Source organism: Nyctereutes procyonoides, unplaced genomic scaffold (assembly GCF_905146905.1).
Source record: "Nyctereutes procyonoides isolate TBG_1078 unplaced genomic scaffold, NYPRO_anot_genome, whole genome shotgun sequence".
In the NCBI taxonomy this organism is placed as follows: domain Eukaryota; kingdom Metazoa; phylum Chordata; class Mammalia; order Carnivora; family Canidae; genus Nyctereutes; species Nyctereutes procyonoides.
In genome coordinates this window covers 45239676-45261287 of record NW_026575046.1, presented here as the reverse complement: position 1 = coordinate 45261287, position 21612 = coordinate 45239676, and the positions used below count along the sequence as shown (strand labels likewise).

Below are 21612 nucleotides of genomic sequence, written 5' to 3'. Positions count from 1 at the left end.
CGTGTGCATCTAAATTTACTTACGCCGGTTGCAGACAGAGGAAACTGGATTTGAGATGGGAAGCACCGTGTTATTCGGCCCCAGAAGCCACTGATAGTCGTATCTACACCCTACCCCAAATCCGAGCCTTGCCTTGGGGCTTAACCACAGCCCCGGATGATCCCCAAGTGTCTAAAGTTCCAGCCAGCTGCTTAGAATGTGCAACTCCTCTCAGCAGGTGAGAGCAGAGAAGTGAAGTCTCTCCTCTGCTTTCTGTTTCTCCTCCTGGTTATTCACACAGTGTTCATTAGACAGCCTAAGTGTCCGTGGACGATGGTTGTCTGACTGCTCTTTCCAAATATATGTGGAGTCCTCTTTAGCTTTTGATTAGGTTCCTATGGAAAATCAGTGTGGGAGAGGATCCATTGGTACAGTCTGCCTCTGGGAGAGCTTGGCAGTTAAAGACGTTTACCCTGTGACCCAGTGTGTTCTTGTTATAGGAGGCAGCTCAACAATTACCCTCAAATTGTGTGGGGAGGAAAACTCATCCTAGCCTTCCTTAAATGACAAATACCAACAGCGTGTGATCCTATAGCCCTGTATACAATTGGGTGATATACAGTGATTTAAATGTTGTCAGACATGTACTGTTAATGACATGAACAGATGTTCTCAAGATAATAAGTGAAAAAGAGTTTATGACTGACTATATACTATGAGATCATATTGGTGAAATTTATACTTATTGCTCCTAATTCGTAACAGTGGTTATGGTCTGGGTAGGTAATTTTTTACCTTAATATCTAATGGGTTTTGTGTTATTTTTTAAATAATTGAGATATATATCTGTATATATATACATATATACATATCTATCTATCTATCTATCTATGATCAATGTGTGTGTGTGTAGACACACACAGGTTATGATTGATTATTCATTGGGATTCCAAGCAAGTTTGAGGCATGAATGAAAACAAGTGCATATGTATGGTTTGGGGAGGAGGGGACAGAAAAAACTGCATGGGTCTTAGGAAAGAAAACTGAGGTTTTGGGGATTGTTAAAGAGGACCCTCACACAAGACCTGGGGTTGAGCCAGCTTCAACACCTGACAGTTTGTCCTTTACCTTTCTTCCTCAAAATAACACGCTAGCACTGCTTAACGCTAGATGAGGTGCCAGTGGGACCCCCATTTTGGACGAGTTTGTGGAAATGCAAATTGAAGTCATCATGCCAGTCACTAAGCCGATCCAGGAGGTCCCCAGAGGTGGGGGGAGGGGGGTGCGGTCTGGGGCTCTAGAATAAACAGAGGTGGTCATCCCCCATCAGAAAATCAGGATAGCTAGGCTCCCTCCCAATCCCAGATGACAAAGGCAGAGTCCCTAAGAGATGGGAGACTGAGTGGTGTTGACCCTGCAGTGGGGGAGGGACGACATGGGGGAGGGGGGCAAGGGGTCTCTCTGGGAGGTGGCAAAACAGAGAATTGGGTGCGGTGTGCACAACAAATAACCCAGCGTCTTGGCTCGTGGCCTGGAGGTGCGAGACCACCCACAGCGCCCGCCCTGGAGGCGAGCTGCTCCGCCTGGTAACCATTCCAGCAAAGGCCATCACTAGAGAACAATGTGAAGGCTTGTAGCAGCCTGGGGCCTGAGACTGAACAGTCCCTCCAACACTCCTGGCCGCAGAGGCAGCCTGCGAGGGGTTTTGTTGTCCTAATGAGATGCAGATAAAGCCGGGCCTTGGTCCTTAATGCAGTGTGCCTCTTCTCTTCCTGTTTTAGAGATCTGAGCGAAAACCAGATCCTGGGGATCCCAAGGAAGGCGTTCCGTGGCATCACCAACGTGAAGAACTTGTAAGTGATGGTTGGTTTTTGTTTGTTTGTTTGTTTGATTCTCTTCAGATGTGGCTTTCTCGCCAAAACAGGGGTGAGGGACAGGACAGGAAGGTGGTATCATCATGCTGTGCGCCGCCTCGGTTGCAGGTGCCTTTGAGACAGATTGAGGGATGTGCTTGAGCAGTTTCCAGGGAACACACGTCGGATGCCATGACAGCTCCCCAGAATCCTGTTCCTCTCTGGTTTTGAGCCCCAGTGTGAACATGAGAGTCCCAGACCTCGGTCAGAACCTGGCCCTGCAGTAGCTCTGTGGCCTGGGGCTTGACTCAGCTACTCCCAAGGTCGTTATTTTCCGTAAAATGGGGATGATGGACTGGTGGGGGTGCTGATGTAAATGGGAAAGTGTGCTTCATACATAGTAAGTGTTCAATAAATGGGAGGCTTGATGATGGTGGCGAAGATCATGACAGCGAAGAGGTCACTATTGTTAATAGGATCTTGTGATAGGGTATGTCCACTTGTATCCCAGGATTGTGGGAGACAGAGCCACCACCGCTCATTGCACTAGGTGCTTGGTTTTGGGGGTATTCGTAGTTTTATCTTGAAGTAATTATTGATTCACAGGAAGTTTCAAAAATAGTGGGTAGATCCAAGTGCCCTTTACCCCAGTTTCCTCCCAGTGGTAAAGGCTTCCATAACTAGCATGGTATCAAAACGAGGAAACTGCCATTGGTACAATCCACAGATGTCATTCTTGAGATTTCAGAGTATTACACTCATTCGTGTGTGTACGCCATGCGCAGTTCTGTGTAACTTTATCACATGCAGATTGCTGTGCCCATTGATACGATCTGTGCAGAACTATTCTATCACTGTTTTTTTGACTTGCCAAATAACCTTCACCATTTTTATCCTGGCCTCCACTGTTTGCTGTTTAACAGGGCCTTAACTTTCACGAGGACTTAATTTCCTCCCATACCACTGTGTCCATGTGTTCAGAATGTGTGTTGGGAGAGGGGCACAGAAGGAAGTCTGGTTTGTCTGGGCATGCACTTCTGTCCACTAGCCTCCTTCCCAGGCTCATGCTCAACTTGACAAGTCTTGAAAGAGGTTTCATTAAAACAACTTTAGCTATCAGTTTTCCTTATAAGGACTACAGGGATATTAGTGTCGGGGGAAACTGATGATGGCTTCCAGATACAGGCTGTCTGCTTCCCCTGTTGCTGAGAACTTAGCGGGAAGCTTTTGGTGTTTAACGTGCAAAGCACACAAGAGGGCAGAGGTATCTTGAGGTGAAGGGACCTAGGGCAGAGAGGACTTTGCAAAGGGATCCCACACAGGAAGCTGCCCACTGCTTCATCTGGGGGGTGTTTGCTCAGAAGCAGGAGAGGGTAGGGTGGAGCAGATAAAGCCATGGAGAATGTGACTCAAGATTGTACATATAAACCAAAACTAAGAGGTTGTGTTAATTTGCATCCCAGGAAGGTAAGGCAAGAGGAGAGCTTAGAGATCCTCTAAAACCCCACAAGTCAACAGGGAGAAAATTGAGGACCAGAGAAGAGCAGTGACTAACTCAAGGTCAACCAGCTTCTTGATGGCTGATCCCCAAATTAACATTTTTACATATATAAAGTGGTATATCTGTCCTATCTCATGCCTCTAATTTTAAGTGGGCCAGTTAACAATAAAACACTGCAGTGGTGTATAAGCAGGGCTGTGTAATTACCAACTGCATTTCTGGTTCTCAAGAAAGTGATTAAATCTCATAGTGGTCCATGATAGTTGCTGAATTGGGGGCAGGGCTTGTTGTTTTCCTGTAATATCTCTAACTTCACAAAGGCCTCTGGAGCTCAGAAATTCAAGATTCTGCAAACGTGGACTCCTGACTCAGTCAGGAACAACTGTCATCCCCCTACTTTTGTGGGCCATGCAAATGCATGTTACTCAAAGGCCAGAATTCAGGGAGGATAGCCTCTTGTTTGTTTGTTTTTTTTTTTTTAATTTTTATTTATTTATGATAGGCACACAGTGAGAGAGAGAGAGGCAGAGACACAGGCAGAGGGAGAAGCAGGCTCCATGCACCGGGAGCCCGACGTGGGATTCGATCCCGGGTCTCCAGGATCGCGCCCTGGGCCAAAGGCAGGCGCCAAACCACTGTGCCACCCAGGGATCCCAGCCTCTTGTTTTTTTATACCCAGTGTCAGCATGTGGTCCTGTGGCAAGAGGAGAGGGAAGCAAACTCACAGCTTAAAGGATGAATTGGCTAACAGAACTAAAGGGGGGTCAATTACTTTACACTGGGAATCACTTCCTTCAGCATGCATTCGTTGAGCAGAACCTATAAAGCCCAGAAGTGTTATTCATATTTTCAGGCAGCTTACAGTAAAACTGGAGACAAGAAACACATCTGTATAAGAGAATGGTTAGTGATTAGTGATTACTAATAATCCACATGAAAATTGGGAAATGAGTGACCATGTATAGTCAAGGCTACCAGAGCTCAGTGAAGAAAAATGGCTTTAAGGAGCACAGCCTAAAGGTTAGAAACTAGGTTTTGCCAACCTGATAGATCTGGGTCCAATTTTCAGCTATTGTGCGTACTAAGTCTATGACCTTAGACCTATTACTAATCACTTTTGATCCTAGGTTTCTTCCACTGTAAGATGAGGATATGAATTGTACTCAACCTCCTAGGCTTTTTGTGAAGGTTAACAAAATATTGAGCGTGGATAACTTAGTACGATGCTTGGTACATAGAAGATATTTAGAAAGTTCTAGCTACTGTTACTGCTGTATCCCTTTGTTGTTGTTAAAATTGTAAAGACTTAAACTGGGCCTGATGATTGGAATTCATAAGTAGACAAGGCAAATAGGATGTGCAACTGTAGAGGCAAACCTGTATAAAGTGTGTTTCAAGGAACATAGGCTGAGCCATCTGATGGGGGTGGGGGATTATGAGGCAGAGCATAGGTAATAAGGTTAGGAAGAGAAGTGAGGCCAGGTGGTGGTGAGTCTTGCCTCCAAGGTATATGGACATAAGCTGTAGGTACTGAGAACATAGATGGCTTCCAACATGGGAAAAGTCATGAAGAAAACATTGTGGAAGAGGAGCCTAGGATAGGAGGAAGAGGAAGAAGGAAAGGCAGGGGACAGGAGATGAGGCTGAGCCCAATATTAGGGGTCAGGGCTCACACTTTGGAAAGAGACCAGTCTGAAGGGAAGGAGGATCCAGGGCACCTGGGTGGCTCAGTTGGTTAAGGGTCTGCCTTCTGCTCAGGTCGTGTTTTTAGGGTCCTGGAATAGAGCCCTGCATTGGGCTCCCTGCTCAGTGGAAAACCTGCTTCTCCCTCTGCCCCTCCCCCCCAACCTGTGTACCTGCATGCACACATGCTCCATCTATCAAATAAATAAATGAAATATTTTTTAAAAAGAAGTGAAGGAGGATCCAAAGATACCAGTAGAGGCCAAGTCAACAGAAATTGGCAATCAATGAGGTATTAGTGGCCAGGGGAAAAAAGTGGAAAATGATGAGTTTCCAAGCTCCAATCAAGGAATGATGGTGAATTTTCATAGTCCTTCATCTAAGCAGCCATCAAATTGTTAATCGAAACTACTAACTGTCAGCTCTTGGGGAAACCATGAAGACTAAGAGACACAGACCTGTGAGCTTTGTCTTCTTGGAATTCCCACTCACAAAGACTGAAAGGTCAGGAGGAAAAGAGCCAAACTTGAAGATCATAAGTTGGGTGTGAAGTGATGTCAAGTTTTCCATGGGCAGTGTGAATGGAGCATCTTCTGTGTGTTTGGAAATTGGTGAGCCTGATATCCCATCTTATTGCTGCTGGGCAAATTACTTTGGTCTATGGGCCACAGCTGTGTCTATGGGCCTCAGCTTCTATGGTTTTAATAAAAGGGAGGGAGATGAAATAATCTTACAGCCTTAAGAGAAAATATCATGTGGGTAATTGGAGATATAGGAGCTGAACTGAGGGAACAAGTTCAAGGAGGGGAAGCATCTGCATAGAGGTGATAATTGAAGTTATACATTTAAATATGCATCGGTACATGTAAAATAGGAGACGCTTTGCAGAAATTAAGTTTGTATAAAACCTATTAAGGAAACACTCCTCCTCCTACCAGACCTCAATTACCCACATGTAGATTGTCTCTCTTGTTACAAATTTTAAATCTCAGGAATGTACATCCCTCTCATCAGTCTGAGAACCACCTCCCTTACCCCCCCACCCCCCCCACCAGGCTTCTCTACTGCCTTGTGTGAGCTCAGGGAATATGATGTTGTTCTATTCCCTGGGTAAAATAGGAATAGAAGATAAATTCTTGGAGTAGTGGGCTATGAAATGAGATCAGTTGAGCCTATCCATGATACCATATGTTTCATTAGGAGAAAAAGGTTAAGGATTGGTCTGTGTTTTTAGTAATTTTGTAGTTTTTAGATGGATTTTCTTTGCTTGTTCTGACATTCCCCTTTAAGAAGGAAGAGAATGTGATACACCCATTTTCCAGATGATAATTAAGTTTCGATCAGTGTGTTTAATTTAGTAAAAGTCAGCTGACACAATTGGGCCTAGGCCTTCTCACATACCTATCCTTAGCAACATACCCAAACACATTTTAGACTCTATCCATAGACACTTCTGTGCACTGTAATTCCTGTCCACTCAGCCATGCTAGCAGCAGGAAGAAGGGAGAAGTAACCAAGAAGGCCATACTTCAAGGCCAAACTTCACTTACTAGTGAAGACCTGATACACAGAGGCAAAGAGGCAAGTGTGCAGCTTTTACCAGAGCCGAGGGGCAGGACCCAGGTGGTGTTTAACCTAGTGGGAATGGATGCTAAAGGGACTTGGCACCCTGTCCCCACCCCAACAAGGAAGTGGAAGGAAGTCCCTAATTGTTTCCTGGTCCTCAAGAGAAGAGAGAAAAGGTAATTAGCGGGGGCCACCACTCTGTGCAATTACTAAACACTGGTTTTATGGGCTGGTCCCACTTGGCTGCCTGTCTGGAAGGAGGAAGAGGTGCTGTATTTAAAGAGAAGCAGTGAGCTGGACAAACTGATCTAGAAGAAGAAGACTCGGAGAGACTACAGTGTAGACAGAGCCGCAGTATCAACTGCCTCCAGTATGCAGACGCCACGCCAGGTACTGGCCAGAGGCATGAGGGAGAGAGGGGAGGACAGAGGGAGATAATCAGGAAGACACAGAGATAGGGAAAAGAAGGGAATTGGGAGAAAACGGAGATGACAAGCCACAATCCAGCAAAGCATAAGAAGAAAAAGACAAAATCCAGTATAGATTGTTTTTTTAAAAATGTCCCCTTGCCCTATCTTTCTCAGCACTTGTGTTTTCCTCTGTTTTTCAGTTTCTATTTGTGAGGACTCTGTAGGACATGCATTCCAGAAGGAAAAATCAATAACCCCTGTCTCTGCCAGCTAGTGGAATTTGGAATTGACGGTTTCAAAACAAAGCTGGGCAGGCGGCCTTTGTGTTCTCTAGTTAGTCTGGGTTGCCGCACTGCCCGAGTCTGCCCTCCTGCTTCCTGAGATTAATGAGGGCTGTCTCCGCCTGCCCGGTGAGCCGCCAGTAATCTTATGTGAGGGTGAGGGAGGTGTGTGGAGGGACATGAAGCACCCATTCGCTCGCTCGTAGCATCCCTGCCTCCTAATCTTGGCAGCCATTCGTTCTGTCATTGTGCCTGGGATGGAGTTCACCCTCCTGGTCATGCCCTGCAAGACTGTACATGGCTGGGCCCTCCCTCATCCACAGCACACTTCCTGTGCTCCATTTCATCCCTTGAAACATCCTAAGCTCCTTCCTGCCTGCGGGACTTTGCACTTGCCTCTCCCTTTGCATTGGGATGCTAAGCCCTCAGACCTCCTTAGGGTCAACTCCTTCAGATCTGTTAGGTTCAGCTCAAACGTCACATCCAGGTGGACTTTCCTGATCCATCCAAAGCAGCCCCTCAGCCCCCACTGTCCCTCCTGTCCATCCCATTACCCAGTTATATTTCTTCAGAGCCCTCATTGCCCTCTGAAATTATCTTGTTCATTTATTTGTCAAACTGTCTCCGTCTGTCACACAGAATGAACATGTGTATGTGGGGACCCCACCTGCCTGTGTCACTGTGGGATCCCTAGTGCCTAGACAGTTTGTGGCAGAGAGTAAGGTCAACTAAAAATGCATCAAATGAATGTTTGTTCACTCCTCGAGTATTTGCAGTTGACCTATTATGTATAGGAAATCATGCACAATCATTAAGATGTTTAATATGAAAATCATATTATAGAAATAAGACACCATCCTTGTACTCAGAGAACTCAGTCTAGTGAGGAGACAGACAAGTAAATGAGCAGTTGCAGGATGTATGCCAAGACTCCACTGGAGTAAGGATGAAGAGATGGGAAAGCCCCCAGACAGGCCTGATGCTAGCTTCACTCAGGAAGTGACATGAATTGGGTCATGAAGGATGAGTAGGACTTTATCCAGGTGAAGGGCTTTCCAGGCAGAAGGAATAGCATGTAAAAAATCACTCACCTGTGCAAAGGCACAGAGATATGTGAAGGAGTTGATGCTTGGAAGAGTTGATGGCTGGAACAGAGCAAGCAAGAGAGGTCCTGAAGAGAGATGAGTTTAGTGAGGCAAGGAGTTGGGGCCGATGGGGAGGAAGAACTCTGAATGTCGTGATCCATGGCATAATGAGATCACCAAAGCACTTTTAATAGGAGGTGTTGTGATCAGATGTTCATTTAAGAAAGGCCATGCCAGTGATGGGGGGAGGATTGGCTGCCAAGGGGACACTCAAGTCCAGGTGGCCAGTGGGGGTACTTCTACAGTTATTGAGAGATTACAGGGCCCTAGAGGCAGTCCCAGTGGACCTGAAGAGGCAGTGGCAAACCACAGAAAGCTGTGGGGGTGGACTGGGTGGATGAATGCCAGCCAGTGGGACCTAGCAGACCAGAGGCAGAGGCAGCTCTCAGCACAAGGCATCTCTGCTGCCTCAGACCCAGGGGTGGTGCCTGCCTGTCCTGAGGAACGCCATGCTGCCTCTTGGAGGAGGGTTCGGGAAATCTCCCAGGAGGCAAGCAGAGGCCGCAGATCACCTGCCCAAGGGGCGGTGGCATTTCCAGCCTCCCCCCGCCCCCTGCCCTGCATTCGTGGCTCTATGTCAGGTTCAGAAATGCTGCTGGCGGAAGTTGGACTGGACCCCAACCTGCTAAGCGTCACCCAAATAAGCTGTCTTTAAAAAGGGATCATGTCAGCTCACCTCCTTTTCTTCCTTTCCCTTCCTCCCTCCCTTCCTTTTTTCTGCTCTTCTGTTTTTCCATTCTTCCTTCCACTCATCGTGATTGAGTCCATCCCCTTTCCAAACCCAAAGCTGGTCCTGGAAACAAATGAATAAGACATAGTCCCTGTTCTTGAGAATTTCCCTCTGCAGAGGGAAGCAAACAGATATACGAAGAGCATTTATTTTTTTAATTAATTAATTAATTAATTATTTATTTATTTATTTATTTATTTATTTATTTATTTATGATAGTCACAGCGAGAGAGAGAGAGGCAGAGACACAGGCAGAGGGAGAAGCAGGCTCCATGCATCGGGAGCCCAATGTGGGACTCGATCCCGGGTCGCCAGGGTCACGCCCCGGGCCAAAGGCAGGCGCCAAACCGCTGCGCCACCCAGGGATCCCCGAAGAGCATTTATAATGTGATAAATATATCCCTAGAGCATTCTTCTTTATCTGTTCCATGGCCAACAATGTAAGTGCTCAATAAACAGTGGTTGATTTATTAAAGTAAATCCGCTGAAATGAGAAAAAGAGTAGAAGACACGGGTGAGTTGGATCCTATCATTCTGGAAAAGATGTGTTTCTGTGCCATCAAAAAGCAAGGAGGTGGTAGTGGTCAGTGACCAATTCCAGAAAGTGTGCCTAGCTGTATAAGTAACAAAGATAATTTCTTCCCAGCCAGATTACATAGTTTTGTAGTCTATGTTAGGGGCCCTCTATTGGGCTTTGGATATTTCTTCTTCTCATTCTAAGTTATATTGTCTGCTCAGTTGTCTCTCTCTTCCAATGGCCTGAAGCAATATAGACAAAGGTCGAGTCTGTCTTGTTCGCTGTCTGCTTGTTTGCGAGAGTCAATCTATGCCTGGCACAAATGATAGGTGTTCAAACAATGAAAATGAATAAGTGGATGACTTTCAGAACAAAAAGACTCCAGCACTTAGAGAGGCACGAAAACCCTGAATGAAAGAGCATGATTACATATGGGAAAAAAGAAAAATTAAAGCAAAGAAGCAAGAACCAACTGTTGTGTTTTTTCAGGCTAACGGAGACCACTATTCTGACTCCAGCACCAAAATTTACTGTCTGGGGTATTTTTATTTGTGTAAAAAATTCTTTTTTTTAACTCATCACAGATATTTAACCCCTGAGAGCATTAAATCCACAGAAAGCTTTTCTGAGTGTCTAGCTAGGAAGAGCTCTGAGATTTGGTGAGCATGGAGTAATGTCTTATAGGAAACAGCAGGTGCAGATCACTGGGAAATGTTGGGAAAGCATTTCTGGCTTCTAGCACCAGCCAAGCCCCTGGGCAGAAATAGGCTGTGATGGTGACCATTTGGGAAAGAATTTCTGAGGAGACCAACAAGAGTGTCTGAAAGTGTGAGTTCTTTTTTTTTTTTTTTTTTAAATTAATAGACTTCTTTTTTTTTTTTTTTTAAGAGCAGTTTTAGGCTTAACAGAAGAATTAGGCAGAGAATACGTAGCCCCATATACCCCTGCCCATACACATAGTTTCTCCCACTAAATTTCACATTACATGGCAAAAGAGACTTTGCAGATGTGATTAAATGAAGGATCCTGAGACGGATAGACTATCCTGAATTATTTAAGTGCACCTAATGTAATCAGAGGGTCTTTATAAGAAAGAGGACAAGTGCTGGAAGCAGAGGGAGAAAGACCATGTGTTGCAGCAAATGAGGACAGAATTTACCTGGAGAAGGCAAGGAAACATTCTCTCTCCTCTAGAGCCTCCAGAAGGAACACAGCCCTGCTTACACTTTGACATTAGCCCACGTGAAACTGGTCTAGAACTTCTGACCTCCAACTGCTGAGAAAATGTATTCATATTTTAAGCCTCTAAATCTGATCATTAATTATGGCAGCGATAGGAAACCAATACTAATACTGGCCTTAGGGCTGCCACTTAACCTCTTGGCGTTGGCGTCCTCATCTGTTAAAATAAGGAATTGACATGCTGTGATCAGTGGATTTCAGTGTACTCTGAGAAGCTATAGTGCTTTAAGAGCCTACAAATTAAAAAGTTACTTTTTAAATGATAAAGTTTTAAATTCTTTTATTTTTTTTTAAAGATTTTATTTATTTATTCATGAGAGACACGGGGAGAGAGAGAGAGGCAGAGACACAGGCAGGGGGAGAAGCAGGCTTCACGCAGGGAGCCCAATATGGGACTCGATCCCGGGACTCCAGGATCACACCCTGGGCCGAAGGCAGGTGCTTAACCGGTGAGCCACCCAGGGATTCCCCTAAATTCTCTCTTTTAGACATTGATGTTCAACATGAGATTTTGTAGAGCCCAGAGTCCTATTTAAAAAAAAAAAAAAAAAAAAACTTGAAAAATCACTGGGCCAGACAATCTTTCAGGCAGGTTCAGATTGTAAAGTGTGATGATTCTTTGAGACCATCATCCATCAGGGAGGAGCGAGGTTGTGTCATTGAGAGAAAACTCAGCAGCAGAATCAAGAAGCCAGGGTCTGGTGGGAACCAGCAGAAAAGAAGACCTGAATAACACCTTATCTCAGTGCCTAGAAGTTGGTTACCCAGGTTGGGGGTCTGGGCTGGGCATATTCTTCAGAGAAAAAGAAAAGGGAAAGTTGGATGTTGACTGGGAGACACTTTCTGGAATGGAGTCAAAGGTATCCGAAATCTTTGGGACATCCTTGGGACTGGTTACAGATTTCTGCAACATGTCTGAGTTCAGCCAGCTTCCCTACACGGTCTTCCTTCCTGCTGGCCTTGCCAGATAGACTGGTTTGCATCTCAGGGAAATGGCTGCTTTGGGAAAGAGGGTTCTTTAAGGACTTAGGGGTGGGAAGACTTGGCCAGTCACAGCACTCAAGAAATATTTGCCGGATGAATAAAGAAGTCTTTTGCAGGGGGAGGTGAGAAGGTGGTTTTCAGAGCCTGAGATGTCAGCCCCAACATTGCTCATCATGATGGGTATAGGTGTGTTATTAGAGCTGGTGTTTCAGAGCACCTTGTATTAGAACTGACAAATCCATATGCATGGCCATGCTAGAGTGGAGCACTTCTGTGTCTGCCACAAGTGCTCAGCTCTGTAAATGGACAGTGTGTTACAATTTGTCCATTTAGAATGACATAATTTGCCATTGTTAACACTCTCCTTTAAAGCTCTCTCTATAACCAGGCCCCAGGCACAAATGCCCAAAGCTAAATTACTTCTAAATGCCAATGATCAGTTCTCGGGTACTGTATCTGCCAGGGAAACTACCAAGCCTGACAAATAAGTACCCTGAAGATGGTTTTACATAGCACATGGCCCAGCAGCAGTTCTGAGATTTTATAGCTAAGTAGCATTTTCTTTGGGAAGTTTGTACTTCTTTTTCTTCTCTTAGGAGCAGTTTCTCCTAATAATTTCTCAGGCTCTGAAAACCTATTAGGAGCAATTCCTCCTAATAATTTCTCAGGCTCAGGGATGGGGTATGTGTGCTAAGATCCCTCTAAGCCCATATTGTAACCTGAAGTGCTCCTATCTCCTCTCCACCCACACACAGCATAAACAGAGACTGCTTTAAGAAAGAAGTAGTAAGTTCTTATAGAACCATTAGTTACTCTTACTAATTTTTATCTTGGTCCCCATGACAACCTTGTGATTATTATTGCCAGTTTACAGATAATAAAACTGAAGCAGAGAAGTGGTCAACCCCAGGGTCATATGCCAAAAAGTGGCAGAGCTGCAACTTGAACCGAGAGAGTTTAAATCAAGCACCTATAACCACAATGCAGCGCTGCCTACACTTGGAAAAACATTTAATGAAAATCAAAACCAGTGGACAAAATCCGACCTCCAGACAGGTGTGATTTCTTCTTCTTCCTGGGGGTTCAAAGATCAGTAAAATTTGCTTGAGAAATTTGGACTTCCAGCTTCTCTAGAAAAATCAGATGCATTAACACTGGACGCTCCAGCCAGTGTGGCAAATCGGAGCCTGAAGCTGAGTTCCTAAGTTCCCTCTTAGAAACAGTGTGCTCTCCTGACCCCAGCAGGCCTGCTCCTCGGTCCCACGAGCTTCTCCAGAATCCCATTGTTGTGGACAGCTCTGTCTCAAAGAAAGAGTTACCAACTCATCTATTCCCTAGAAGGATCCCCAGTTTGCAAGAGTTGGCAGTTCTTCATGCTTTGCTACTTAGGCACACTACTTCTCTTCCCTGAATCTTCATTTTCCTTTCTCAATAAAATGAAGATGATTATGAACCCTTAACCAAGCCATGAATTTTCATGTTAAAGTTAAATGAGATGACAAGTGGCAAGGTCTGAAGATAGAGATTGGCACAAAGTGGATGCTCAATAAATATTAATTTTCTACACCCTGTTCCTCCCTACCCTGCATACCCTTCCTCCTTCACCTTCACTACTACAAGGAAAGAAGAATCCCACAGTCTACCTATTGGCCTGAAGGGTTGGAGGAAAGGGCGGTTTGGGGACTTGGTTTGGTTGTCTTGGGCATTCTCTCTGTTCTAGTACCTTGACGACAAGCACTTCAGTAGGGGGTTGTAAGCTCACCTACCAAAGGACAGTTGGACAGGACCTGGGTGCTATTGAGGAAATAACAGGAAGTCATAGACACTGTGGGTAACTGGAGAACAATTGCTCCATCTAAACATTCCTGTGAGTCAGCTCCAGCAGATGTACAGAGGCCCACCTTTAACAACTATTTTTTCGTTTTCCTGAAAGAAGCAAGAAATTGAGCTATCTCTGTAAAATCGTCTGATTTTGAGATGCTGGCATCAAATGCAAAATCTTTTTAAACACTGAGTATCCTCCCTGTGCAGGCTAAATAACACCATCTGTGGGTCAGATTCAGCCACAGGTGTCTGACTTAGCTGATGCCTTCCACTCCCTGTGGAGAGCCTGCAGCAGGAGTGGCAGTGAATGGAAGTTTCTGGTGGTTTGTCCCAGAGCCCCATGTGTCAATAATTTGACCCTTGCTAATGTGTTGGCAGGCCCTTAGTGTCATAATTCCTTAAACCAGTTAAAATCCACGAGTTTCCAAAGGCCCTGAAAGAGTGACTCTAATGGTGGCAGTCAGGATGGCTAGAGAGGGATGAATTTGAGAACAATACTCCTGTAACCACATCATGTAGCTCTCTGCTAATTGTGCCAAGCAGAGCACTGTCCCCGGACTTGAACTTCCCTTCTGACCACATCCCACAGTGTTTTGAAGCCAAATACCCTGCCAGGAATCAGGTTTGCTGCCTCAGAGTATGACCCTGGCCCATCCCTGAAGTGAGTCATCTCCTATGATTTTGCCATGTTTTTTTCAAAGTCACACCCCAGTGGTCATCTTCACTGAAGCATCCCAAAGCTGCCAACCCCCAAGGGTCTGACACATTCTTCAGTTTGACTCCAGGTTATTTATTTGGATAGACTGTTTACTCAAGACATGCAGATCCATCTGTGTCCCTTCACTGGCACCAGCATCATCTCAATGCTGTCATTGATTGCCTGTCCTTTCAGAGCTCATGAGGAGAGTCCTGTAGTCCCCTTCCATCCTCTCTCCCTGGCACACCCTATAATTTCTCTCCATTTGTTTCTTAAAGTAATAATTGTGAAATAATAACTGCATCTTTGTTATAGCCACGTGTGATGTTTCCAAAATATGGCATGATGATTCCCTACTTCTAGATCTGGACCTTGTTAAGAGTACAGATTCCTGAGTCCTGTTCATGACTAATGACTATTTAGTTCTGGTTAGGGCCTGGGAATCTGCATTTAGCCCACTCAGGGTTGATTTCTATAAGGTTTGAGAACAACCAGCATGCTAGATAAGGATGGCACTCAAGTGAGAGAAATCTGGGTCTGGGTCCCAGCCCTCCCCACTGATCTTGAGCAAGTTGTTAACTTCTCTGAGCTTGGGGGTTTTTTCCCCCATGGAGACTAAAGGTGGTACCTAATTCAGATAATATTTGTAAAGTAGTTAGAACTGACATGTAGTGAGCACTTCAGATGTGAGTTATCTCATTTAATCGTTATAACAACCCAGTGAGGTAGGTGGGATTATTCCTCGTTTCAAGGTGTTTAGACTCCGCAAGGTTCAGTCCTTTGCAGAGATCACACCGCAGAGTTAAAATTTGCACCTGCATCGATCTGACTCAAACTGTTAATTGTTCTTAAAGCTGCTGGAAAATCAATCCAGAATTGAAATGAGGACTAGGGGCCAAGAGGATAAAGGGGCAGGAGGGGCCCATCCTTGCCTCCGAGGCAAGAAAGGGTCTGTGGTCTGCACTGGGCTTTCCCTGTGTGCCTTTGGGGATGAGAAGCAGTGGTTGTGGCTCCCATTGACTCCTTTGTGGCTAATGCTCTGGCCTTTGTTGCTCTTAATTTGTCAACCCCTTGGAATGTTGTCAGGAGGAGGTCCCATGTCTTGACAATGGATTAGAGAACGTGGGAGGGCCTCCTCTGGAGCAAAGCCAGAGAACAAAGCCTCCCTTTCAGTTACTTTGAGGCTTTTGTCTACCCCAAACAGTGTAGAGTGGAAGACCTCTGGTTTTCTTTGGAGCCTTTCTGGGCTTCTCCCTGTGAGTGCCTTACAAGCTAGGGAATGAGTCTGATCCAGCTTTAAGTTTACTACGCTGCATGGGTGAACCATGACCCCAGCTAGGCAGTGCGAGGGTTGCCATTTGCCTGAGGCCAGCATAATCCACACATTTTATAGGGAGAAGGAAAAAGGCAGCTAAAAAAAAGAAATGACAAAACTCTTCATGTTCTTCAAACTCGATTACTGAACGAGGGTGACTTTTTACCTATGGTGGGATGGGTGGTCAGGTGAAGCCCACTACTGTTTCAGTTTGGAAAGAGGAAACAGTTTGAGATAAGGAACTAAGCTAATAAAGAATCTAGCCAATAGGGATCCCTGTGTGGCGCAGCGGTTTGGCGCCTGCCTTTGGCCCAGCGCGCGATTCTGGAGACCCCGGATTGAATCCCACGTCGGGCTCCCCGTGCATGGAGCCTGCTTCTCCCTCTGCCTATGTCTCTGCCTCTTTCTCTCTCTCTGTGTGACTATCATAAAAAATAAATAAAAATTAAAAAAAATTTAGAATCTAGCCAATAATATATCATTAAGACATCTTTAAAAATGAGATTACCAAACCATATGTGTTCTTGTTTATTTTAAAAAATACAGTGAAAGGTACATTTGAAAGGGTTAATATGATTGTGTGTATTTGCATGGGAAATAAAGTCTGAAGGATATAAACCAATGTGCTAGCAGTGGTTAACTCTAAATAGTAGAAATTTAAGTGATTTTAATTTTTTAATCAATTTTAGTGAGGTATAATTTACATACAATAAAATGCATCCATTTTAACTATACAGTTCAATGCATTTTGACAAGGAAATAGTTGTAACCACCACCCAAAATGTGCTTTGTGTCTGTATACAGTCAGCCCCCATACCCTTTTACCCATGCCTTGACGCTGGTAGCCACCAATCTGCTTCCAATCCTACAGTTTTGCCTGAGGAACTAGTTCTTATAAACAGACTTATACACTGTATTGTCTTGTATAACTAGTTTCTCTCACTAAGTATAATATTTTGAAATTAATCTTATGTCGTATCGTCTATCATGATCTGTTCTTTTTGATTGCCAAATAGTATTCCACTGTGTGGAATGACTATAATGTTTATCCATTCTCCTATTGATGGGCATTTGGGTTGTTTCCAAGCTTGGGCTATTATGAATAAAGCTGCTATGAACTTTCACTTATGTTTTCATTTCTCTTGAGTAAATATTTAAGGATGAGTTTATTTTATTTTTTGTTTTATCTATTTTCCAATATTACTACAGTGAACGTACATTACTTAACAGCAATCAGAACAGATGCCAGAGTAAGATAATGTCCCATATCCCACTGTTTTAGAAAGCTAACATAAGTTGGAAAAGAAGACCTTGATATATTTTGGCCATGGCTGTCTTAATTCCTGGGCAGTGCAGCCAGCCGGTTCCCCATGAGATTTGGATGTGATTAGAGAGATTTTTTTCTTGAGTGCTTGCTAATAATTCATAGGGCACTGAACTGGTGAGGATGTGGAGCGGTATGTTATACTGACAGAGAGAGTGTCACCAGTATAACCCCTTTAACAAGCAATCTGGCAACTGCTATTAAACACATACTCCTCAATCCATCCATTTAACTTTGATGAATCTGTTTTAAAGATAAATTTATACAAGTTCCCAAAAGATGTATACGTAAGCGTCATTTGTGGCAAAGATGCTTGGGAGCCACCTAAAATCGCATCAGTAGGCCACTAGTGACATGAATCATGGTATGTCATTCACTGGACTGTTCTAGAGTAGTTATGAACAATACGACTGATCTTTTATATTATGATACAGAACAGCATCCACAGCTGATGAATAAGAAAACAAGAGGCTGGGATCCCTGGGTGGTGCAGTGGTTTGGCGCCTGCCTTTGGCCCGGGGCGCGATCCTGGAGACACGGGATCGAATCCCACGTCGGGCTCCCGGTGCATGGAGCCTGCTTCTCCCTCTGCCTGTGTCTCTGCCTCTCTCTCTCTCACTGTGTGCCTATCATAAATAAATAAAAATCTTAAAAAAAAAAAAAAAAAAAAAGAAAACAAGAGGCAAGAAGGTCAGAACAGTTTTTTCTTTTTTCTTTTCTTTTCTTCTTTTCTATTCTTTCTTTTTCCTTTCTTTTCTTTTTTTCTTTTTTCTTTTTTCTTTTTTTCTTTTTTTTTTTACCATTTGTGCTTTTAGAATAGTCTGCTTGTGTTTGTTCTCATATGCTTTTATATATGTGAGATGCTTGTGGGCACATTTATGGGAAACTTTAATGGTTGCTACTAGGGAAGCTAAGTTCCCTAGGAGGGATACAGCAGGAGGGGTATTGCATTGCATTTCACTCTAGACTTTTTGACGCTCCTTGAACTTTTCTTCATAATGTGCATATATTTACATATTTAAAAATTATGGGTTAAAACCATCTGATCTCAGCTCAGTGAATGGGAGCTCTCCTGTTTCACTTGATTCCCTGCTATAACGTAGATAACAGAGAGTGCTTTTCTGAGCAAGAACTCACAAGACTCTGAGCCAGCCATGCCCCATGCCACCTGTCTCTGTCACAGTTGACCCTCCGTAACTGGAAACTATGATCATTACCATTTGCATAAGTGCAACCACATTGACCCACAGTTCTGCCTGCTAGTTTTGAGTGAGGGGAATTATTTGTATTCTGTAGGCATCTCTGATTGTGGCCTTGACCAGTCCTGAGATATCTTTCAACAACGAATCACCAGCAGCCAACCCCATGACCTTTGGAAAATGAATTTGCCTGCCGTTGGGCTGGCCCCAGTTCTCTTGCCCAAGTAAAATGTCAATTAGATCACTGGCTGAATATTGCTTTTGTCTACTTAAGCATATTCAGCTCACAAACCCGCAAATGTTTGCTTGATTCTTTCTAAAAAAGGACTCCACACGCAAGTTCAAAGTGTGCTCCTGGCTCTCTATGGTCACAGAAAGAAATCAGTGCATCGATTCATTGGGAAGATACAGATATTGAGTCATTATTCAGTTGTCGGGCAAATCAAACTATATGGTGTTGTGAACAGACTGCATATATTCTGGGTTTCTGAACCTTCTGGTCTCATGGTATAGGGAGGGGGGGTCTCATGCACAGCATTTTTCTCCTTTAAGAAGGAGAAAACACACAATGAAGAAGATAAAACCCAACTTAGGTGATCCTCAGGAATTATAGACAAGAGGGAAATGAATGGGGAAGCGGAGATGGCTGAGTGATGGAGATTCAACCCAGAACCATAGAGTAAGAGGAGACCTCCGGGCAATAAAAACCTCAATTAACTGTTAACCGGTTTCTGGAGTCATCTGCACTCAGGCTTTAAAACATTTCACTGGGGTCAAAACAAAAGAGGTTTTCCCAAAATTTCCTTAAGCAGAATATCCCTGCCCCCATTCCCTTTTATCTGCCTTTTACTGTCCAAACCTTATTTTAAATAGCCCAAGAGATTTCTTTGGTCCAGAGTCAGCCTTAGGCATGTTTTCCAGCTACAGGGAAGAAGCCAAGATTCTTGAACTCTACTTTAGAAAGGGTGCTACTGTGTTCTCAAAGAGAAGACCAGTCTCTACTAGTTATATCTTGTATACATGGACCTCTAAGTGATGCTCTCACTGCCAATAAGCAGCTGCTAATGTTGAGAAGGGCTCATCTATGCCCTATGCACAAAAATCCCAAGCTAAGGATTTCTGCTTTAAATTTTGAGGGGCTTCCTTATTGTGTGTCTCAGAGGTTGAATGGTTTGAGGGAAGCCTTTCCAGGTCCTCTTCACGTGTCTCGGGCCATTTTAAAGCAAGGGCTGACACAAAACTTCCTTTAGGGTCCTTTGTGAAATTGCTTCATAGCATTTGCCCCTTCCTAGCAGTTAAGATGGCCCATGTGCAGTTTGGGGAACCTGCTGTCAACCAGTATAATTGAGTTGTGAATGTGCAAATTTTCTCTGCTGGATTATTCATCACAGAAGACAAGCCTTCTCAGTAGACTATTAATCCAAATGCCTTTTCTGGAATCAGCTCCTTAATGCAATTACATTTCCTAAAATGAATTCCTTTCTTTGCCCATTTTACTACTGAGACAAGTATGAGCCATGCTTTTATAATAAGTGGTTTGGCTAGCATGCATTTCCTCTATTGCAGCCACCCTCTGCCTATTGACTTGAGGACCTGGAATTCAGGTTGCTCTACTTAGAGTATTAGACTTAACCAAGCCAGAAAGAACTTGAAACTACAGTCCACATCTCTTACTTACTTACTTATTTTTTAAATATTTTATTTATTTATCCACGAGAGAAACAGAGAGAGAGAGGCACAGACACAGGCAGAGGGATAAGCAGGCTCCATGAAGGGAGCCCGACACGGGACCCTATCCCAGGTCTCCAGGACCACACCCTGGGCCGAAGGTGGCACTAATCTGCTGAGCCACCGATGCTGCTCCACATCTCTCCTTTTTTTTAAAGGTGGTAATTTAACTTTTCCAGAATCATTCAGACAATGGTGAGCAGGAATTGTGACCAAAACCTGGGTCCCTTTGACCTGTGTGTGGGTCTTGGTTTATGAAGGTGACTGAGAGATAACACAGGGAGGTCAGTGCCATAGGAAAAATAGTTACCCAGAGCAATCCTAGAAATGAGAGGCACATCATGCCATGCAGGGAGGGCCACACAGGGAAGCACAATAATCAGAAGGCAAAAGCAGGAGCAAAGGGAAAGCACAGACCAAAGCCTTTACTGAAGTGCCTGGGAAAGGTGAGGCGGGCAAGGTAAACAGCCTGGGATTGGCTAGTTTGAATCATTCCAGTGGGCCTTGGGGTATGGGGGTTGTCCCTAGTCCTCTGCTACCTGGCCCTGTGTGATTTAGAGAGGAAGATTTTGGCCTGGTGTGTAAGAAAGAAAGAAAGGTGTCATTGCAGGTGTGGACTCAAAATCGGGTGGTTTGCTTAGAAAAGACAGGCTTCCTGACAAGTTGTTTACTATCTTCAGAAATAAAGTAACTCTGGGAAAGGTGGTCTTTCCTCAGCAAGAAGACCCTCCCATCCTGCCACACCCCTCCACCCCCCCCCCACACATCCCACCCCTCGCAAGATGTCAAGTAATCATAAAATACAGAAAATGAAAAATACGATGGCTATACCCCTATATCACTGGGACTCAATTCCTTTTTAGCCCCCCACCTCCTCACCACGTTCCAAGCCCTGGATTGAAAAGGCCTTGGAGGTGATCCCTGGGTGGCTCGGCGGTTTAGCCCCTGCCTTTGGCCCAGGGTGCAATCCTGGAGTCCCGGGATCAAGTCCCACCTCGGGCTCCCGGTGCATGGAGCCTGCTTATTCCTCTGCCTGTGTGTCACTGCCTCTCTCTCTATGTCTATCATAAATAAATAAATCTTAAAAAAGAAAAAGAAAAAGAAAAAGAAAGGGCCTTGGATTGAAAGGATCAAGCATCCCTGGATTCTGGTGGCATTCAGACTTAACAATACAATTTAATCATCATTCACTGTCCTATTTGTTTCATTGATGTATGGTACATCACTCTTCCCTGCCCATGTAGTGTGACCTAAGGGGCTTCTGATCAAGCCCTGACTAATCTGCCAAGCGTTATCTTAGGATTCTAAGTAATTATTCCCCTCTCTGGTCCTCTTTCCTCTTCTGTTAAAAATGATGGACTTGGACTGGATGGTCTCAAAGATTGATTCCAACACCGAAATTCTACAACTCTACAATTACCATCACCCAGAGGGCTGGAATCTCCTTCAGCAGGGCAGAAGCCCATAGTAGGTGATATTGTTAATGACCTAGAAACAGTCATGCTCTGAAATTAGGTGGTTGGAACGGTAAGCAGGTGGATGTATCCCAAGAAATCTCAGTGTTAGGGTTTGCAATCACGGCTCAGAAAATAAGTCCAAGGCATAGCTCATTAGGACTGAAAAGTTGGCTATCC

The 21612-nt window shown here is 44.4% G+C and overlaps 1 protein-coding gene and 1 long non-coding RNA gene across 3 annotated transcripts in view; one reads left to right on the top strand and one right to left on the bottom strand.

The window, feature by feature from the left end:
• The window catches only part of SLIT3 (slit guidance ligand 3), a 595927-nt gene that overhangs the window by 397173 nt on the left and 177142 nt on the right, over window positions 1-21612 (top strand). Inside the window, exon 5 of the mRNA XM_055325906.1 lies at window positions 1761-1832. Coding sequence (XP_055181881.1) covers window positions 1761-1832 — 72 coding nt within the window. The remainder of the gene's footprint in view (window positions 1-1760; window positions 1833-21612) is intronic.
• LOC129509986 (uncharacterized) overlaps window positions 1-21612 on the bottom strand; it is a 92958-nt gene that overhangs the window by 31681 nt on the left and 39665 nt on the right. The gene's annotated exons all lie outside the window — the stretch shown is intronic.